Source organism: Cetorhinus maximus, chromosome 6 (genome assembly GCF_964194155.1).
Source record: "Cetorhinus maximus chromosome 6, sCetMax3.hap1.1, whole genome shotgun sequence".
In the NCBI taxonomy this organism is placed as follows: domain Eukaryota; kingdom Metazoa; phylum Chordata; class Chondrichthyes; order Lamniformes; family Cetorhinidae; genus Cetorhinus; species Cetorhinus maximus.
Window position 1 is genome coordinate 113116079 of NC_135884.1, and position 19344 is coordinate 113135422.

The following is a 19344-nucleotide window of genomic DNA, read 5'->3' on the forward strand; positions in this document are numbered from 1 at the left end:
TGCCAATTGGAGAGAAAACCTCTCCTAGTGGCGGTGTCGGGCCACAGGGGCGGCTTTTGGTGCAGACAGTCCCTCCTCGAGCCATGAACTATCAGCTCCATGCACATTCCCCTGCCACCCCCCCCACCCAGGAAACCTGCGTCCTCTCAGCAGATGGCAGGGAAGCAGCTCCGCCACAGGCAAAATATCAGGGAACTGGCCCTTATTTAGTGCTTTAATTGTCTAAATTTGCCACCCACCTTTGGTCGGCAGGGTACTGAGTCACCACCATTCCCACCGCTGAAAAACTCCTCAGATAGAGGGAATGCACCAGGGAGCCCTGGCATTTAATGGCACCCCTGCCTCCTAACCTGCTGCCATTGAGCCAGTAAAATTTCCACCCCATGTGCTGTTACCATCTAGAGAAAAAGGAAAGAGGTAGACTTGGGGAAAAAAGTTTTTTTATCTGTATTTCCTCTTAACCTTTCTAATATATCTGTTTGTATGATTATTCCCTAACTAGTCTATTGTAGTGCTGGCCTAGGGGTGCCTAATTGGGTCAGAAATGTAACCAGCCCAACTCACCCCTAATTGAATGATAACGTAATAATTTACTGCAACCTATAGTATTGTTTAACTGTTAAAGAAAGCAAATATTAACACTTAGGTGCTGTAAAACTGGTACACTTAGCTTTAGCCTCACTGCTTCTAAAAGCACAGTAGGGAAGGTGTTAGGTTTATCCAATCAAAAACATCTGTGGTCAGTGCAACTAATCCTGATTTGGTGACAGGCTGTTACCAAGAATCAGCAGGGTCCTAATCTGCTGTCATCAAATCTGATAGGATGTAATAAATCTGTCAGCTCCAAATGCTCATCTTCAGCTGCCAGAAGTATCCCAAATCCAGGAATTTTGTAAAAAAAAAGTACAACTGTCATGGTTTTGAGGTCAGACAAATGTTGATTTGTATTTTCAGTGTTTTATTGCTGTTTAAATCTTCAGAGCTCTTGCAGGTGCATTTTAAATATTGTCAAATACGTATGCTGATAATTGAGAACATAAATGCATCCTTGGAGCAAAATATACAAATTTAATAGTTTGCAGTAGTAGATTGGAGCTGAAATAGTTTAGAACAATGTCTACATTTTTTTATTGTCATCTGCCATGATCATATTGAGTACTTGGTTTAGATTTTTAGTTTTCAAATGCATGTTTCAAACAGCATCATTGCATACCCCTACCCTGTATTTTCCTTTAACTAACAGTTGTATTATTTGAACTTTACAGAGGAAGGCATCAATCATGAGTGCAAACTGTGTAATCAGATGTTTGACTCGCCAGCAAAGCTACTGTGTCACCTGATTGAACACAGCTTTGAAGGAATGGGAGGCACTTTTAAATGCCCAGTTTGTTTTACAGGTAAGATGCACACAATAGAATTTATTTTAATCTCTCCCATTATTGGATAGGAAACTATTAGCTTTAAATGTGAACATTCAATACATTGAGTTTAAATTTGAAAGCATTTTAAGTTAAGAGTAACTGTCGCAAAACAAATGAGAGAAAATTGCCCTGCTTGAGGATAACACTTGACTTTTAGCTATAACATTGATGATCTTTCATGGCACTGATATCACTGGTCGTGCTGCTGCAGATTAATATAAATAAATATACAGTCATTGCTTCCAGTTCCATTTTTGGTAATATAGATTGACACATATCAATGTATTTTATCTAAAGGCACATTGATTACATTCTATTCTTGTATATGGAGCTTCTTTAGGATTTGAAGTTGTCAGCAAGGTGCGACTTTGGGTACACAAATCATTTGAAGCTAGTGCACACTTACAAAAAAGCAATCAAAAAGGCTCATGAAATGTAGGTCTTTATCTCAAGGGGGCTAGATTACAAGGGGAGGAAGTTATGCTTCAGTTGCACAGAACCTTGGTCAGATCCCATCTGGAGTACTGTTTGCAGTTGTGGGCACCGCACCTCAGGAAGAAGATACTCACCGATTCAATCAAATGATATTGAAGCCGAGTTAAATTTCAAGGAGGTTCCTAAAGGAGGACATAAAGGTAGAGAGATTAAGGGAAGTAATTCAGGAGCGTGCAGCCAAGGTGACAAAAGGCACCTTCGTGAATGGTGGCATGCTGTTAGATGTGTAAGAAGCCCAATTTGGAGCAGCAAAGAGTCTGGGGAGGGTTGGTTGTAAGGATGGAAGGGGTTATAGAGATAGGGAGGGATGAAGCCATGTAGGCATTTAAACACAAATGAGAATTTTAAATTGGAGGCATTGGGTGACCAGGTAGGTGACAGGTCACAGAGCACAGAGATGATTGATGGATGTGCAGGATAGGTTATGCTTCACAGAGCTTTGAATGAGCTGGAGGTTACAGAGTCAGGAGGATGGCCAGAAGAGCATTGGAATAGTTAAGTCTTTAAAGTGATAAATGTATGAATGAGGGTTTCAGCAGTAGTGGGCTGAGGCTGGAGGTAGGCATTGTTACAGTGGTGGAAACAGAGCTTTTATGGTGAGTGTATGGGATTACTCAATTTGGGTTTGGATAGGATGTAGGGACTTGTAAACAGTCTGGTTCATATTGCGATACTTACTGGGGAGCAGGATGGAATTGGTGGTAAGTGTACAGAGTTTGTGGCAGGGGAAGATGACAGCAGCTTTGGTCTCACTATTGGAAAATGGAGCAAAGAAATTGGAGGAAGGTAATATGATCAATAACGTCAAAGGCTGCAGAGAGGATGAGGAGAGAAAATTTACCACAGTTTGATGTTACAGAGGATTGTTAATTCTGACTTGGATCAGAGTGATTGCCACTGCTGTGGCATGGACAGAAACCTGATTAGAGAAATTCAAACCTGGAGTCACAGGCAATATTAGGAAGGATTTAGGAAGCAATAATAAATTCAAGGATACCAAAGCAAAATACTGTGGATACTGGAAATCTGGAATAGATACAGAAAATGCTGGAAATAGCAGGTATGGCAGCATCATTGGAGGTAGAAACAGATAATGTTTCAGATCAATAACCTTTCAGCAGAATGGGAAAAAGTTAAAAGATATGACAGGTTTAAAGCAAGTGCAGAGGTAGTGAAAGGGTGGGGTAGTGGGTGGGGAGAAGAGGAAAAGAACAAAAGGGAAGATCTGTGATTGGATGGAAGACCAGAAGGATTAAATGACAAAAGGGTTAATGGCGCAAGGCAAAATGAGATGGTAATATCACAAGTAAAGAAACAAAATATGGGCCTAGAGGAGGTGTAAGTGGGGAAGAAGAATCATCACCAACAGATGCTGTCCAAAAACAAAAAAAATTACAAAAAGAAAGAAAAATGGGGCTAAGGTTATGGTATGAAATTGTTTAACTCAAGTCCAGAAGGCTGTAAAATGCCTGATTGAAAGAGGAGGTTCTGTTCCTCCAGTTTACTTTGCTCAAGGCTGGGATATGGGAGACCTGAGGGAAAGTGTGACTTGGTGCAGAAGCAGAAAAACAGCAGAGACAGCTGAATGGATGGTATTGATCTTTGTGACCAAGAAGTCCATCAGCTCTTTATGCTTGTTATCATAGATGAAGCTGGAAGGAAACAGATGGTGGAGAAACAAATCAGGAGTTTATTTTTACTCTCTAGTTTGATTCTGGAGTATTGGGTTGTTTTTGCTGAAGAGAATGAGGCTAAGCGTATTTGATGGGTCCAATCAAATGAGCTGATGGATAGGTAAACCAATTATGGACCAAGTAGACACAAGTTTGCATCCTTTGGACTTGAGGAAGTGAATATGAGACCATACCAGAAGGGGAGAGAGTAAAGATTTTACTAGGGATGATTGAAGGCCTTGTGGCACAGTGGGTAGCATCCCTACCTCTGAACCAGAAGCTCTGGGTTTGGCTTTCACCCTAGGACTTGATGGCCACGGAAGGTGCATTCATAACATGGCCAAACAGGTTGATTGTCAACCTGTAAATTCTAGCAACATGCCTATGGCAGGTGGTAAGAGCGAGAGAGTTTCCTGGTCAGCCATCTATGGAAGGCAATGGCAATCCGCTGCAGTACCTTGACAGGCATAACCATAGAACAACACAGACGTCGATGGTCACCAACACCCTTTCAGGGCAGGGCACACAAAGAGAGAGAGAAGAGGATAAGAACATTAAAGATGCAGATGAGGGAGTGGTTGAATCGATAGACTTCTACAAAAGTGTCATGGTGAATGAAGGGCCAAAGACTAGGCAGTTTGGAGTTTTAAAAGTACAATGGTGAGCAACTTCAGCAAGCGTTTATTCCAGATGCTATCCAATTTCATCCCACTGACTAATTAGTATGTGGCAGGAATATTTGTAGTCAATTGCAGTATTTCATACTGCCTGTTTGATTCAGCCTGCATATTAAGGCACTCATAAATTCTTATGATTCCAGGCTATAAATTATGCTTGAGGCCATGATTCATTGCATGTGTACTCAGGATGAGGCTTGAGACAATCCATGCAATCACTATGCACTATACCTGCAGTTGCATAGAATACATGATCCATAACATGTTTCTTTTTAAGCTCAGGTCTTGCACACCTTAGTGCTGTTACTGTATACCAATATAAAGTCCCTTCCTCAACCTCAAGAAAAAAAGTAAAACTCACATATGATGCTCTGTGTAACACATCTTGGCCTGGTGTTTCGTTTTTATTAAATGTTACAAGCATCGGCAATAGGCGTTTTTGTCCCCAAAGTGTGATATAATCTCTCACACAATAACATTAATCTGATTCTGACTTTAGGAAAAATTAAAATGTTTGACACTCTCTCTGGAACTATTAAATTCTTCATTAATTTTGTGGAATGCAGATTTACTCCCTTCTTTCAAAACAGATAATTTCTACTTGGGATTGTCAGTCTTCCTGATTTCATATTAGTTATTTTAAGGCCACAGTGGAACTAGTGCTAGTCCGTGAGTGAAGTTGGCTATCTTGAGCAATGCTGAGCCACCTTTGTGGTTTTAGATTTCTGCAGTGCTTAATTGTATTCCTTTTTCTGTCTTAGTGGACAAAAAGTGTTGGTGTTCCAACCGAATGTAAAGGATTGTGAGCTAATTTAGTGTCTGCTGTCACTTCAGACAGTGGTTTCCATACCTTCAAATGAAAACACTACAACACAGATTTCAACCAAAGTGGTATGCTTTTGTATTCAGCATATCTACACCTGGATCCACTCAAGTTTTCTAGTTTGCCTCTGAAGATTTCTAATATAAATTGCCCCATCTCATGACATTATTGCCCATCTTAATAAGCTAAGTCAGGCTTTGGCAAAGCTTTGATCATCATCTTTATTGTTACAGATCTGTATAAAATACAATTCAGTAACCAAGTTCAATGTTACTTCTGCTGTTACACCTAGTCACATTACTTGGCATTGCAAGAAAGATATGGGTAACTTGCTTTAAGTTAGCAATGTGGGACTTCTCTATCGATTGCACAATATCCCATGGTATGTGTAGTTCCTTTTCAGAATAATTTTGAAACTTTGGAAAAGTAGAACATTATCATGTTACTCAGTGGAAGATGTGGCTGCCTAATATACTAATTAATTTTCATGTTAAGTTTACACCCATACTGGTGTAAATTCAGGGTATAAATTTTAATATACAGCTATTGGACTTCTCACTACTTCAACTATGCAGCCCCACTGAGACCAAATTGACAGTCCGACCATGGAGTAACCTTTCAGCTTCAGTTTAACAAAAGCAAGTACAACATTCTAAAATTCACTGTACATCATGAAGTTGCAGTGTTATGATGTGCGCAAAACCTGTACCTGGTCATTTACCATTGATGTTTGTATGCATGGACTTGGGAGTGCTTGATAGGGTACAAACAGATAATGTTTGTTTCTAATTTCCTCGAACCAGCATCCCTTACTGTGATAAACATAAATCGCTAAAAAAACCTGGTTTGTGGTTGGTTTGATCCTTTTGTTTTCTCACCTGTTGGTATATATTAACACTTAAAACCATCTGTGTAGAAGGGAATAGGGAACAATGGTCTCACAAGAAGATGGCAGGTTTATTCCTGATAATCCATCCCTGTATATAGACCAATAATTATCTATACCAAAAAGGCATCTTCATGTGTGCAAATTAAATAGAGCCCCAGTATACAAGATGTTATAAATAAGTGAAATGCTTGTCTTGAAATGTTAAATTATTAATATCGTCTACATAGTGGATTAAATTTAGTGAAACAAAAAAATGATTTATTGATAAATATCACTAGGCCTGTGGGGGATTTGGGCTCAGTGTGGTAGTAATAGATGTACAGCTGGGAATGGCAGCCAAGTTCTGCAGCAGATGCACTTCTGATCACTTTCAATTATTTTCAGTCTTCGTGCAGGCAAACAAACTGCAGCAGCATATCTTCGCAGTACATGGGCAAGAAGATAAGATTTACGACTGTTCGCAATGCCCACAGAAATTCTTCTTTCAAACTGAACTTCAGGTATCCTCAAGAATGTGATGCATCTGATTATTTAATAGTTAAGCAAGGCAGAGAATAAATAGACTCATGTATATTTTACTTTTAACTCTATTTGATTAATAAGGAAAAAATATAAATTATTTGTTAGTGCTCCATGCCAATGAAAGCCTGTCTCTTGGGTGTTTTAACTTGCCTAGAAAGGAATAAGATTTATTGTTGACTTGCTTAATCCTGTGGTAACACTTGTTTGCTATATTGCTACCCTAATCAATTAATAGTAACATTGCATTTTATCTAACATGTGGGAACTCTAGATTTTGATGCTGTTTTCTTCGTTTATCTTCTGTGCAGCCTTTACCTTATTATGTGCCTAATTCAACTGTTTCTTAATCACAGCAGTTTCTTGTAAAGGTTTGTAGATGTACATGCATACTGTGCATAACTAGACAATAGTTCCCCTAAGGACTTAACAAAAACAAATCAAGATAAAGGACTTGGGATGGATGGTGAGGCAGGGTGAAAGCAACACACCCATCACTTTGGTGAGGCTCTGCCAATTATGGTTGTTCATATGGATGCAGGTTGACTCAATATAATGAAGACATTTTCTATGACCTCATTAGCTCTGATAACTGGAGCAGCTCCAATATGCTCCTCCTCGGTTCTGCTAAGATTAGCTGAGCTGCCCTGTTTGCACTTGTCAGAACAGTCAAGCTCCACTTTTAAAAAATAATGTTGCTTAGCTTCTGCACAGACACAGTTGATGGACTGACACCAAGGGGAGAAGGCCTGAAGTTTCAGATGCTATCATACTGGGATCTGTATTGCCTTGGAAAGCTAGAATTGCGTGAAGCTTTATCAGGACATTGTTTACATTGCGCTCATTCTAATGCATAACTAACAAACTTGTAATCATGATTCCTATGTTTTCCTTTATTCATTCTCAGAATGTGGGTGTTGCTATCTAGGTCAGTTTTTATTGTCCATCCCTAATTACCCTTGAGAAGGTAGTGGTGAGCCGCTCTCTTGAACCACTACAGTCCAAGCAGTGAAGGTACATCAGTTCCAAGATTTTGAGCTAGCAGCGAAGAAGAAATAATGAGTTTCTGTACAAGTTTTACACTGGAGCAAAATTTTGGTTTACAATAAAGCCTAACAGATGTGTGCATGTTTTATAAATTTTCATCAATGTTTGGTTTTGTGATTATACTACTGTTGACATATAAATGTAAAAAAAGTAATAAAATGCACATTAATAGGATATCTGCAAAAAATGGAAAACCTTGTATGAAGAGTAAAATATCCCTTTCAAAGCATTTAACAATCAACTTTTGATCCTAATTGCTTGACTAACACAATATTTATTTCAATCGAGGAATTCAAGAGGACTTTGTTTCTATTTAAATAATCATCTAATTTGCAGGGGTACGGGGACAGGGCAGGGCAATGGCCTTAATTTTTTAAAAAGTTATAAAGTCAAGCACATTACTCCAAAGTGGAGCCATGGTTCTTCCTGTGTGGCACTTAAATTCCAGAGTGAATTTTTCCATCTGCTAATAGTTTTTCTAACACAATACTCATTTGGAGAGCCGATGCAGACATGATGGGCCAAATGGCCACCTTCTGTGTCGTTAAAATTCTGTGATTCTGTGAATTGCAGGCTCAGGCTAGTTACTAAGAAATGACCCATGTACTTATTAGATATTTAATATTTTCATGTGCAGCAGCACAAATCATTGCATGCCTACTTGAAGTGCGTATTACATGGTTGTCTATTTAATTCAGCTAGAGGTCAATACTTTTTCTTTCATGTAGAGCCAGTGATTTTTCATGCACAATTCAAGCAGCACTATTGAGAACTGTTACTTCCAACCAGGAAATCAAAGTGGAGAGGATTACTGGGATAAAAGCAGCACCCATTCATTTGTCTTTATTGTAAACCTTCCAAAATTGTTGCTCCATTGCAAAACTTCTACAGTAGCTTATCCTAGGAACCAGGGATTGATTGCTGGTTAGTCAGTTTTATATTAGACTGAGGGCACCCACTAACCTCTCCTCACAACCATATAGAGAAAAAGAAACTAACCATTTTTTAATAAATGGTGAAATGAATTGGCAAGATCCTAACATGATACGGTCATCTTTATTTTTATTTTGATGGCTTACTTTACCACGAAGTAAAGCAAGCTGGGCACAATTTGGATCTCCCTGCATCCCCAGGGATAACATTTTATTATTTTTGAATCACACAGATTAAACTTGTACCTCAGACTGTCACTTTTAATGGTACTAACTCTAAACTCTCTTCACCCTCTTAAAAAAAGCTCTAATTGTCTACTATTAATCAAATGAACAAGCAAAGACCAATCATGACTCAAGTGCACAAATAATTTTTCCCTAGCAGCCTACCGAAGCTCTTGAATTGTCTAATTCAATTAGCAAAAGAGTGACAGTAATCAGCAAATAACAGGGCTCATTTAGTGAACTTAAAACAAAAGTTTCATCACTTTAGATGTAGCAGTAGTGCAGTTCTTCTGTATAATGTGGCGGTTGATTAATGCATTGACACTAACAATAGTTAAAGTCATGGTCCTCCAGAACAATCAGCATAGAGAGGATTTTCTCCCCTTCTGTGTTCACTGGCTTCCTGCTGACGCACTGATTATTGTGGATCCTGCGCTTGCGTGAACACATCACACTGCAAGGAGAATTGGTAATTAGAAAAATGAGAGCTGAAACCTTTCTGACAAAGATTTGCATTGGAATATTGATTGAGAAGTACAAAGTGTGTGTGTCTATGAGAGAGAGAGAAAAAATGTGCCCAACACCATTAGTAGAACAGGTTGATGATCATTTGACTAGAGCTCATGAATCATTGGGCCGAATGGCCTACTCCTGCTCCTATTTCTTATGATCTAATGAGTGCTGCACTGTTTCTTTCTCTCTCTCCTTCGACTGTTGTGGCTGGGCAGGCAGAACTTGGGTGTCTGATAGGAGGAGCTCAGAAATGGAAGATTGGTATGCGGTGAGATTGATGTGAGTGATAATGGTGTGGTGCATTGAGTAGCATGCGTGGTTGGTGATTGGTGGTAGGGGATGTAATGTGAAGATACATTCATTGATGTTGACCACCCACGTGGTGTCATTAGACTTCTTGTGGCACAAGCTGCCAGGTCCTCAGGTTCAGAAAATGGGAACTGATCTCCCTGGTCACCTGTTCCCTATATCTTCTTTGAGTGGACTTTGAGGGCCTCCTCCTGTCCACCTCCACCACTAATACTTCAAGTGCTGCATCCATCACCTTGGGACACTCTATCCTGGTATTTCATTTTACATCTTTTAAATTCCAGCAATAGTGTGCATTACAACTTCCTTTTAAGAGGGACAGCCTGCCTTTCAGAACAGAGTGCTAGCTGCACCACGGGCTTTCAAAAGAACAATAGTGGGTCCCCTGCAACCAGCAATGTAAAGAGGCAGACATCAATGAGGGCCCACTTTGCCCCATGTTGCAGTCAGATAAATGAGATGGGAGCAACAAGCTTGAGTGAATGTCAATGAAGCAAGTGGTCTGCCTACCACAAATATTTGTTTGTAAATTAGATATTTTCCACAAGTGTTAAAACCAGAGTAAATTCAGATTAACAGTTGTCAGATAAACTCCATTTGAGTTTGATTTTATTTCCTCTGAAGTAACAAACAAAAGAGATGTTGTGAATCTGTATGGACGAGGGCAGCTAAGTTAACATAGCACCACAGGAACAGGAGTTGTTCATTCAGGTCTACAAGAGTAGTGGAGAACCAAGGATATATGCTCACATAGTGCCTCATCATTTAACAGAAATTATTCAAAGTACTTCATTACTTGGAAGACAGGGTTAGATCACTGCCCCTTCACAGTGAATGGCTGGAAAATTCAGATTTCAATGAGATCTAAAGAACACCTCATGAGATGATTAGTTAAATAAAAAATGTTCCCCTGAGCAGAAGAGTGACTTGCTTTCTTCAAATGGTGCTAGAGTATCCTTAACATCCATCTACCTAGCAACAAGACATCAAGTTCTCGGTTTAATGTCTTGTTCAGAAAAAAATCAGCTTCCATTCTGAGGGCCAGAGTTCAAAAATGGTCATTCAGATTTGTCTGCCTGTCTTCAGGAAAATTTTGCTAGTTCTTGGTTATGCTACAAGATGAAGTTTGTTGCCGTGAGGGAGTGCTTAGTCTTTTGGGGTATGCACAGATTAAGAGAGAATATAGGCAACTTTGTTCACTGAATACAATATGTTCACTGTTATTCAATGAGGAACTGCATCGATTGCTGTTGTGGAGAAGTTTATGGCTACATCTTGCCTGTTCTCCTAATTGGAATAGGATAGCATGGAAACAAAAATGCAGATTTATTATTATTTTTAAAACATAAAATCGAATGTGAGGTGAAGAATTTCCAATATTGTTAGACTTCCTTCCTTGTTAGAAGAGATAAAAGGTGATCTTATGTAGTGGATCATTCAATACTTAGGTGACCAATTAAAACAAGAATCAGACTTTTGCTAGCTTGAAGACATCAGGTTTTCTCACAGACTGGTTCTGAAAGCATGAACTCTTTATGTGCTTACAGAGGAAGCTAATGGACACCAGATAATCATTGTTTATTAGCACTCAAACAATTTGCTGGACCAGATATTTTATATTATTCCAAGCAAGAATCCCAAGTATTGATGTTTCACTCGCTGGCAGTGAATATTTCTGAAAAGTAAATTGCGTCACCAAATAATGTTTAATATTAGATATGAATTGTCTATACATTTCTTGTTGTTTCTGACCTCCCTTTTTCTGATACTTTCTTTAAAACATGTGTGAGAGATAGTCTAGGAGTAGAATTTACCCTGCAACAAATTGATGAATCTTGTTCCTGTATCATCCTAATGGTAGTTGGGATCCACTTACTCTTGTTAAGCAGTATATATTTTTAAGAACCTGGCTTTGTGTACCCAAGTTGGAAAGTATCCTGTTCCCAGCACAATTACCACTTGTGCTGCTCAGAACAAAACTGCAGAGAAGAAAGGGATTTAATTACTTCTTCCATGAAAGTGACTCCACAAACGGGTGGGGGGTGGAGGGGAGGGGGGTAATCTTTCTGACTGGTGCTTCCCCACTATGAGCAGCCCACCTCCCACCAGCTGTCTTCTAATAGGCCCAGCTGCTTTCATGCTGGTTACTGTGGCTGCGGCTGCTTCTTTCCCTTGAACTGTTCCTCCATCCGAATGAAATGACACTCATGATTGGCAGATAGAACTTAGTTTTTGCCTTGTGTATACTTACTATCAAAAAGAAACAATCCTGAAGCTGAAAACTCTCTTGGCAATCCAAACAGTACAATGACACAGAGATTCTATGATCCAGTCGCCTGCAGCTGGAGAGCCTCTTTCAATCTTGCCTTGGTGACTCTGAGAAAATAACCCCACCAGGTTTTCCTGGTGAGGTGGGTGCCCGTGGAACTTATGTGATTTCAAGTTAAAATGGTATTGGAGTCTTATTTGGGTTACAGGACCCCACTTAACATGCATTCATTCCCCATTGGCTGTTTCTAGAGCATGCCTCAGATGACTTAAAAAAAATTTTTTAAAATGGCAACCAGCAGGAACAGAGCATTAAGGCCTCTACAGCCTTCCTCCTGCCATGTGGGCAAGGTTAAAATCAAGCCTGGAGGTGACAAAGGCTTGATTGGTTTTCAGCAGCAGATGGGCTGAAGCAGAAGTAGAGGTCAGTGATGTTATGGAGGTGGAGGTAAGTATTTATTGAGATTTAGATGAGATGGAATTGGAACCTCGGTTGAGGTTGTCTTGACACTGAGATCTAGTTCAGCTTGAGACAGTAGCTAGAGAGGGGAATGGAATTGGTTTTGGGGTTTGGGAGTTTGTTTGATGGCAACAGCTTTAGCCTTCACAATGTTTAGTTGGAAAAATTTCAGGTCACTCAAGACAGGATGTTGGACACGTATCTGACAACACAAGCAGTGGTGGCAGTCGAGAGAGGTGGTGAAGAGGTAAAGCTGGGTGTCTCAGTGTAAATGTGGAAGCCATTAGGTAACAATGCATAACTTAGCGGTTCAGGTGTGATCTTTGAACTCCTCTCACTTATGGTCAAGTCCTCTGGTTGGTATATTGATATATTAATTGATACATTATCGTGCAACACAAATTGCTCCTGTGCATCCATGCGAACGATGTTTTGTGTAGCCACACAATGCTATTAATCTCTGCTATCCTTAATCCGCTACCACAAATGAACCATGGTGCTCTGGTATGCTTCTGATTCATTGTCCTCAAGCTGATTTGGTAGCAGAAAAATTTCATCTGACAAAACTCCCTCCCCTTAAAATACATAGAACAGTTACAGCACAAAAGTAGGCCATTCAACCTGTTGTGTCGATGCTGGCTCTCTGGAAGAGAAACTCCGTTAGTCCCACTCCCTTTCCCTGTAGTCCAGCAATTTGTTTCTCTTCAGGTGCTTATCAAATTCACATTTGAAAGCCACAATTGAATTTACCTCCACCACACTCACAGACAGTGCATTTCGGATCCTAACCACTCGCTGTTTTACCTCATGTCGTAGTTGTTTCTTTCTTCAAATGACTTAAATGGGTGTCCTATGGTTCTCGATCTTTCTGCCAACAGGAACAGTTTCTTTCTATCTAGTCTGTCTACACACTTCATGATTTTGAACAACTCAATCAAATCTCCTCTAAACCTTCTGTCCTCTAAGGAGGACAACCCCAACTTCTGCAATCAGTCCTCATGACTGAAGTCCCTCATGCCTGGAACCATTCTCTTTTCTGCGCCCTCTCTATAGCCTTCACCTCCTTCCTAAAGTGGGCTGCCCAGAATAGGACACAATACCCCAGCTGCGGCCAAACCTGCATTTGATATAAGTTCATCATAACCCCTTTCTTTTTTCAGATGGCAGAGTTTCCCTTCCTGCTATCCGAGGAGTCAGTAGCAGACGCAACCATTTTTGACAGGGGATGAGACTTCTGCCCCTCACTCGGGAGAAAGTCCCACCTCAGAGAGCTGCCAGACAATCTGATTGGCCGGCAGCTCTCTAGCCCCAGCAGCACCAGAAGTTGCAGTGGACAGCACTGGGACAGTAAGCAGTCTCCATAATCTAAGTCCCAGGAGTCCATGACCAGGTAGGTGTGGGGGGTTTCAGGTCGGGAAAGGAAGGTGAGGCCTGGGGGGGGGTGGGCAGAGGAAAGTAGGGGTGTTGGTGGAAGAGCAAAGGAGGAGGGAGCACCCACAAAGGCCATACCTTTTGTGGACGAGGAGCAGGGGGATGCCCGATGTTGAATGGCAGCTGTTGATGGAGGAGCCCTTTCCCACGGAAGACCACATTGCCTCCCTGCCCAGAGCGCCTCCCGCAAACCTGAAAAGCGAGGTTGGGCAGGAAATGGCCCATAAGTGGTCATTAATTGGCCACTTCAGGGTCTCATTTGGGGCAAGGTGGGAGGGCCAGCCCAGGCCTGACCTGTCCCAGTGTAAGATTATGCAGCACTCAGGGCAGGTGAGAGTTCAGTGGGAAGACCATCCGAAAAATTTTATGGCCTCATGCCCCCACCCCCCACAACAATCCCACCGATGGGTAATGTAAAATTCTGCCCCATGGGTGAAATTTAATGCTCCCCTTGGAGATGAGTTCCCAAACATTTTCATCATATGGGAAGGTGTGGGGTGGGGACCCCACTGCTTCCCCACCTCCCCTCCTATAAGTTGTGGGTGGCCTTCCCACATGTGCGTCCATTGAGGCTCTGAGGTGACCAATTAATGCCCATTTATTGGCCTCATCCTGCCGATGGTGGTTGAGGGGGGTGGGATGGTAGGTTCCTTGTTCAAAGGCACTTTGTGCCTGATTGAGGAACCCAGCATTGGATAAACAGGGTGCCTCCTGACAGCCACCCCCCTGCCCTTTCCTCCATTCCGCCACTCCAACCCCCACCAATGACCTCCTCTCCTGACCCTCATCCCATCGTCATTTTCTTCACTTTCTCCAGGGATCTAATGATGACCCCTAGTGAAGGCCCATGTGTATTACAGCCAGCAGCCACCACTGCAGTGGCGCTGCCGGTAATGGAGAGCTGTCAGCCTCTGATTGGGTCACAGCTCTCGAGGGCGGGATTTCCACCCTACTGGGGGAGCTCCTGCAATGAAATGTCCCCTGTGGAGTTGGGAGTCACAGCGGCAGGGTTCCCACTGTCAATTAGTGACTTAATTCCCTCAGAGCTCCTGGAGATCTGGTCGGGGTTTGGTGGTGGACACCTGGCCCCCTGCTGCCCTCATTAAATTCCACCATATGTCTCTATTTATAAAGCTTAGAATCCCATTTGCCTTTTAAACCACTTTCTCAACCTGCCCTGCCAATTTTTGATTCCAGTTTACCTGGGCCAGATCTATTCTCATCCCTTCTTCAATTGGCTCTTCTTCAGTTGTGTACTTTTACTCAAGATTGCTCCTTGGCCTTTTCCTCAAATAACCTAAAATTTCTGATACAGTGATCACTGTTCTATAAATATTCCCCTACTGACACTTGATTCACTTGACCCACCCCATTTCCCAGATCCTTACATATTGATCAACAAATACCTCCTAAATGCAGTACAGAAATTCTTCTCCCCCTCTGCCCTTTACATTATTACTGTCTGTAGTATTTACCAGTCTTATATATTAGGATAATTAAAGTCCCCCATTACTCTATAGAGTAATTATCATTACCGTATAATTTTTTCTCCTCTCTGTAATTTCCTTACAAATTTTCTTTTCTGCATCTTTCTGACTATTTGGTGGCCTATAGAATACACTAAATAGTGTAATGGCATCTTGAATGTTTTCTGATTCTAACCAAATAGATTCTGCCCTCGACCCTTCCAGAACATCGTCTCTCTCAAGCTTTGTAAGGTTCTCCTTTCTCAATACTGCCACCTCTCATCCTATCTTTCCTTCCCTGTCTTTCCTGAAAACCTTGCATGCACTGTGAATTAAATTTACACCTTAATGCATTTCCTCTTAGTCTAGCCTCACTTAATATCTTATTGTTTCTTACTGTAGTGCTAGCTGTCTCTCCCAATCATTCATGCACCTTTTTTTTTCCTTTCTAATGCTACACCTTGGTGCCCATTCTCATGCCAAGTTAGATTAAACCTCAACAGCATTCCCCAGACCGCCCCCTGAGGACATTGGTCCTTGTTCTGTTTTGCTGCAACCAGTCCAGCCTGTACAGGTCCCATCACCCCAAAACCTGTTCCAGTGTCCAAATAATCAAAAGCCCTACCTCTTGCACCAGCCCTCCAGCCATGCATTCATCTGCTCTATCCTCCTATTTCTATGCTCACTAGTATGTGGCACTGGGAGCAAGCCATAGATAATTATTGCTTGCTGCTTAATAGTCTTCTTACCTCCTGAAAACTCTACCAGGATTCATCCCTCTTTTTACCTATGTAATTGGTATCAATATGGATCCCGGCCTCTGATTGTTCACCCACTTCCCTCAGAGTGCTCTGCAGCTGTTCAGTGACATCCTTGAAACTAGTGCCAGCAAGGCAACATACCATCCTGGATTCAGGTATGCAGCTGCAAAAATGCCTGTCTGTTCCCCTAATTATAGAATTTCCTATCACTATTGCTTTCTCAATTTTCCTCCTTCCCTGTTGTACAGCTGAGCCACACATGGTACGGGGACTAGGCTCTGACTGAAACCACAAGACAAGTCTCTGACCAGTACTCAGAGCTGAGTTGGAGAACAAGATGCACTCGGGGAACCCTTGCACTACCGGCCTCATCCTCTGCAATAGCACCGGATGTCTGGCTCATCCTCCTCTGTCTCCTCTTCCCAAACTGTAAGCTCCTAATGACGGGCGCTATTCATGCCTGCAACTCAGTGCGGTGCTTTAAATAGGCCTGACTTTCGAAGATGCAACAGGCACAAATCCCACTGTGTGTAGTTTTGTATTGTAATGTGGTATCGTAATTGGCCATACTCTACTGCTCCAAGAATATTACAGCCAAGTGGTTCATCATGACAACACATGCCTGATCCCATCAACTGATACCTCCCAGAAACTCGCACCCACATAGGTACATAAAAGAAAAAAAATAAATCTTTCAAAATGTTTTCACAGATTGAAGCCAGTGTCCCAAAATACCATTACTTACACAAATACCATTACTTACACATATAAATAGAATACTGCATGAAGTGATAGGGCCTACATAATCCATTCACAACCTGGTCAATCAGGGTTTTGAAAGCCAAACAATACACAGATTTTATGAGGATTATAAACCATGCTCAAGCATAAAAAGTTGCTTTTCACAAATTACTTACAGTCTCTTCACATATAAAACAATCCATGTTACAACAAAAGTTAAGGTGAGCATTCTTGAAAATATTATTCATAATTCTCTTTATATTTCTTAGTGTTTAAATTCTGCTATATGCCTGTTCAGAGCATTCTGCTCTGATTCTTTTGTGTGTAGGTGCAAAACAGTATGCAGCATAAATCCCACACTATGATATCTATATGCAATAGCTTGGCATTTTCTGAAGTTTATTTTCTTCCCTTTTGCCCTTACAGCAGAAGTGCCTTTTCCATTTTAACACAACAATACATGCCTGGGTGTTTTCAGAAAAAAAAGTCTAGATCATTAAATATAATAGGTCTCAGCTGCAGTTATGATCGCTGAAGCGTGCACACAATTCATCATAGCAAATTAGGTACATCTAAGAAACGTAAGTGTCTCTGAGCATTTTGGATTCTTTAAGAAAAATACCAATACAAAAAGGTACAAGCAAAATCATTGTTTCATTCAAAATGTTTCTGAAATATTATTTGGCAAAGTAAGGTTAGTTCTACAGAAAATATACATACTTCTTTTGTTCTACTGTCTGTGCTTTATAACTGTGGGGCCATTGGAAAGATCTCTATCTGCATACATAATTTATTTATTTAATGTATCTTGTCTTCTATTAAGAGGTATATAAGTCTATACCATTAATGTTTTAGTGACAAATATTTGAACACCAAGCCCTCATACTTGTCAAATATTCCCAGCATGTATTTAGATAATTGTCCTTTTTAACACATCTTGTTTGTTGAATCTATAAAATGAATCATATTGTTTCTTAAGTAAAAGTTCTTGAGATAAATTAAATGTTTTAAAATTGACATTTTATTTTATGTTCGATTTGGTTGTGCTGTTGTTTAATGTGTAATTATTCATTGCATTGAGTAAAATTTTACTTTTTGTAGTTTTTTTCCATGATGCAATATATTTTTAGTAAGTTCCCTTTTGTTTAACCGCTCACGCTAGAGCAGTAGTCCGACGAATAAGCATGAATTCTTTGGAGTACTTTTCCTAATGTCCATTAAGTTGGTCACAATTTCTTTAGTCACAATATGTTCTGTCACAATGTAATTTGCAGTACATCTATTGTGCTGGATATTATGAAGCAGAATTAGAGAAATTTTAAAAAGCACTATCTCTTTCTTCAGAATTGTTCATAGACTAAACTAAAAAGCAATTATATTGTTCTCATATTTTGGTATTAATCTTCCTCTGGTACCTAAAGCATTGAAGCTAGAACATGTCTACAACCAAGTCTGAAAAAGTATATTCCCCAAAGTTTACACTTTCCTTATAAAATATTACCGCCATATTATTTCCACATTGCTAGAGGGGAAGGAGGAGGCCTGAACTTCCACAACCATTACATTATTTATAATTCTTGTCAGCCCATTGTTGAGTGTTGTCAGAACATAAATGCTGTGATAACATATCTGATTTAATAGCATGCACATCTTTAATACAGCATAAAACACACGTGGTGTCCTTTGGCAATACTGAGTGTAAAGTCTTATTGGCTTTTCGTTGCTCCATCTCATTGCAACGTGCTAAACAAAGAGTTAAACATTTTGTTTTGGTAGTTTTTCATTATTGGTTGTAAATGGCCTATGAAAAAAGTATATATAATATGCTCATCATTTAAACAAAATGATTTTATAGCATTTCGCTGATTTGCCAATAGTGCTAAGCATGGCATCAAATCATAGCCTGTGTCTAGGGTAATAGGGGATGAGGTAATTTTTTCTATTATTCCCAGAAAAGTACTTTTGTTAAAATAACGTTAGGAGACCAAGAGCAATCTACCTCCTCATTACTGGAATTAACAGTATTTACATTTGTAAATCCCATTTAATGCAGTGGAATATCGCAAAATGCTCCGCAGAAGTGTTATTAAACAAAATTGGACACTGAGCTATAGAAGGCGATATTAGTTAGGGCTGATGACCAACAGTTTGATCAAGAAGGTAGGTTTTAAGGTGTGTCTTAAAGGAGGAAAGAGAGGCAGAGAGGTTTAGGGAGGGAATTCCAGAGCGTAGAGCCTTGGCAGCTGAAACTGTGGCCACCAGTGGTGGAGTGCTTAACACTGGTGATGGTTGAGGCGGGATAGCTGTTGAGAGGTTGTTCTGCCTGGGGAATCTAGAATATGGGGGCACAGACTCAGGATATGGGGTTAATCATTTAGGACTGAGATGAGGAGAATTTTTTTCACTCAGAGAGTTGTGAATCTTTGGAACCGTCTACCCCAGAGGGCTGTGGATGCCCCATTGTTGAGTATATCCAAGATTGAAATTTTTTATCTCTCAGGGAATCAAGGAACATGGAGAGAAGGCAGGAAAGTAGAGTTGAGGTAGAAGATTATCATAATGATCATACTGAATGTCAGAGCAATTTCGAGGAGCCAAATAGCCTACTCCTGCACCTGTTTTTTATATCCTTGGAGGAAGCTTGGCCTGATGAGCTCATGGAAGGGAGGGAAGCAGAGGCAGCAAATCGGGTGG

The 19344-nt window shown here is 40.6% G+C and overlaps 1 protein-coding gene across 4 annotated transcripts in view; it reads left to right on the top strand.

Moving 5' to 3' along the window:
* znf423 (zinc finger protein 423) overlaps positions 1-19344 on the top strand; it is a 355907-nt gene that overhangs the window by 313308 nt on the left and 23255 nt on the right. For all 4 annotated transcript variants that reach the window (XM_078544305.1, XM_078544307.1, XM_078544306.1 and 1 more), the window contains 2 exons: positions 1266-1397; positions 6363-6478. In XM_078544305.1, coding sequence (XP_078400431.1) covers positions 1266-1397; positions 6363-6478 — 248 coding nt within the window. The remainder of the gene's footprint in view (positions 1-1265; positions 1398-6362; positions 6479-19344) is intronic.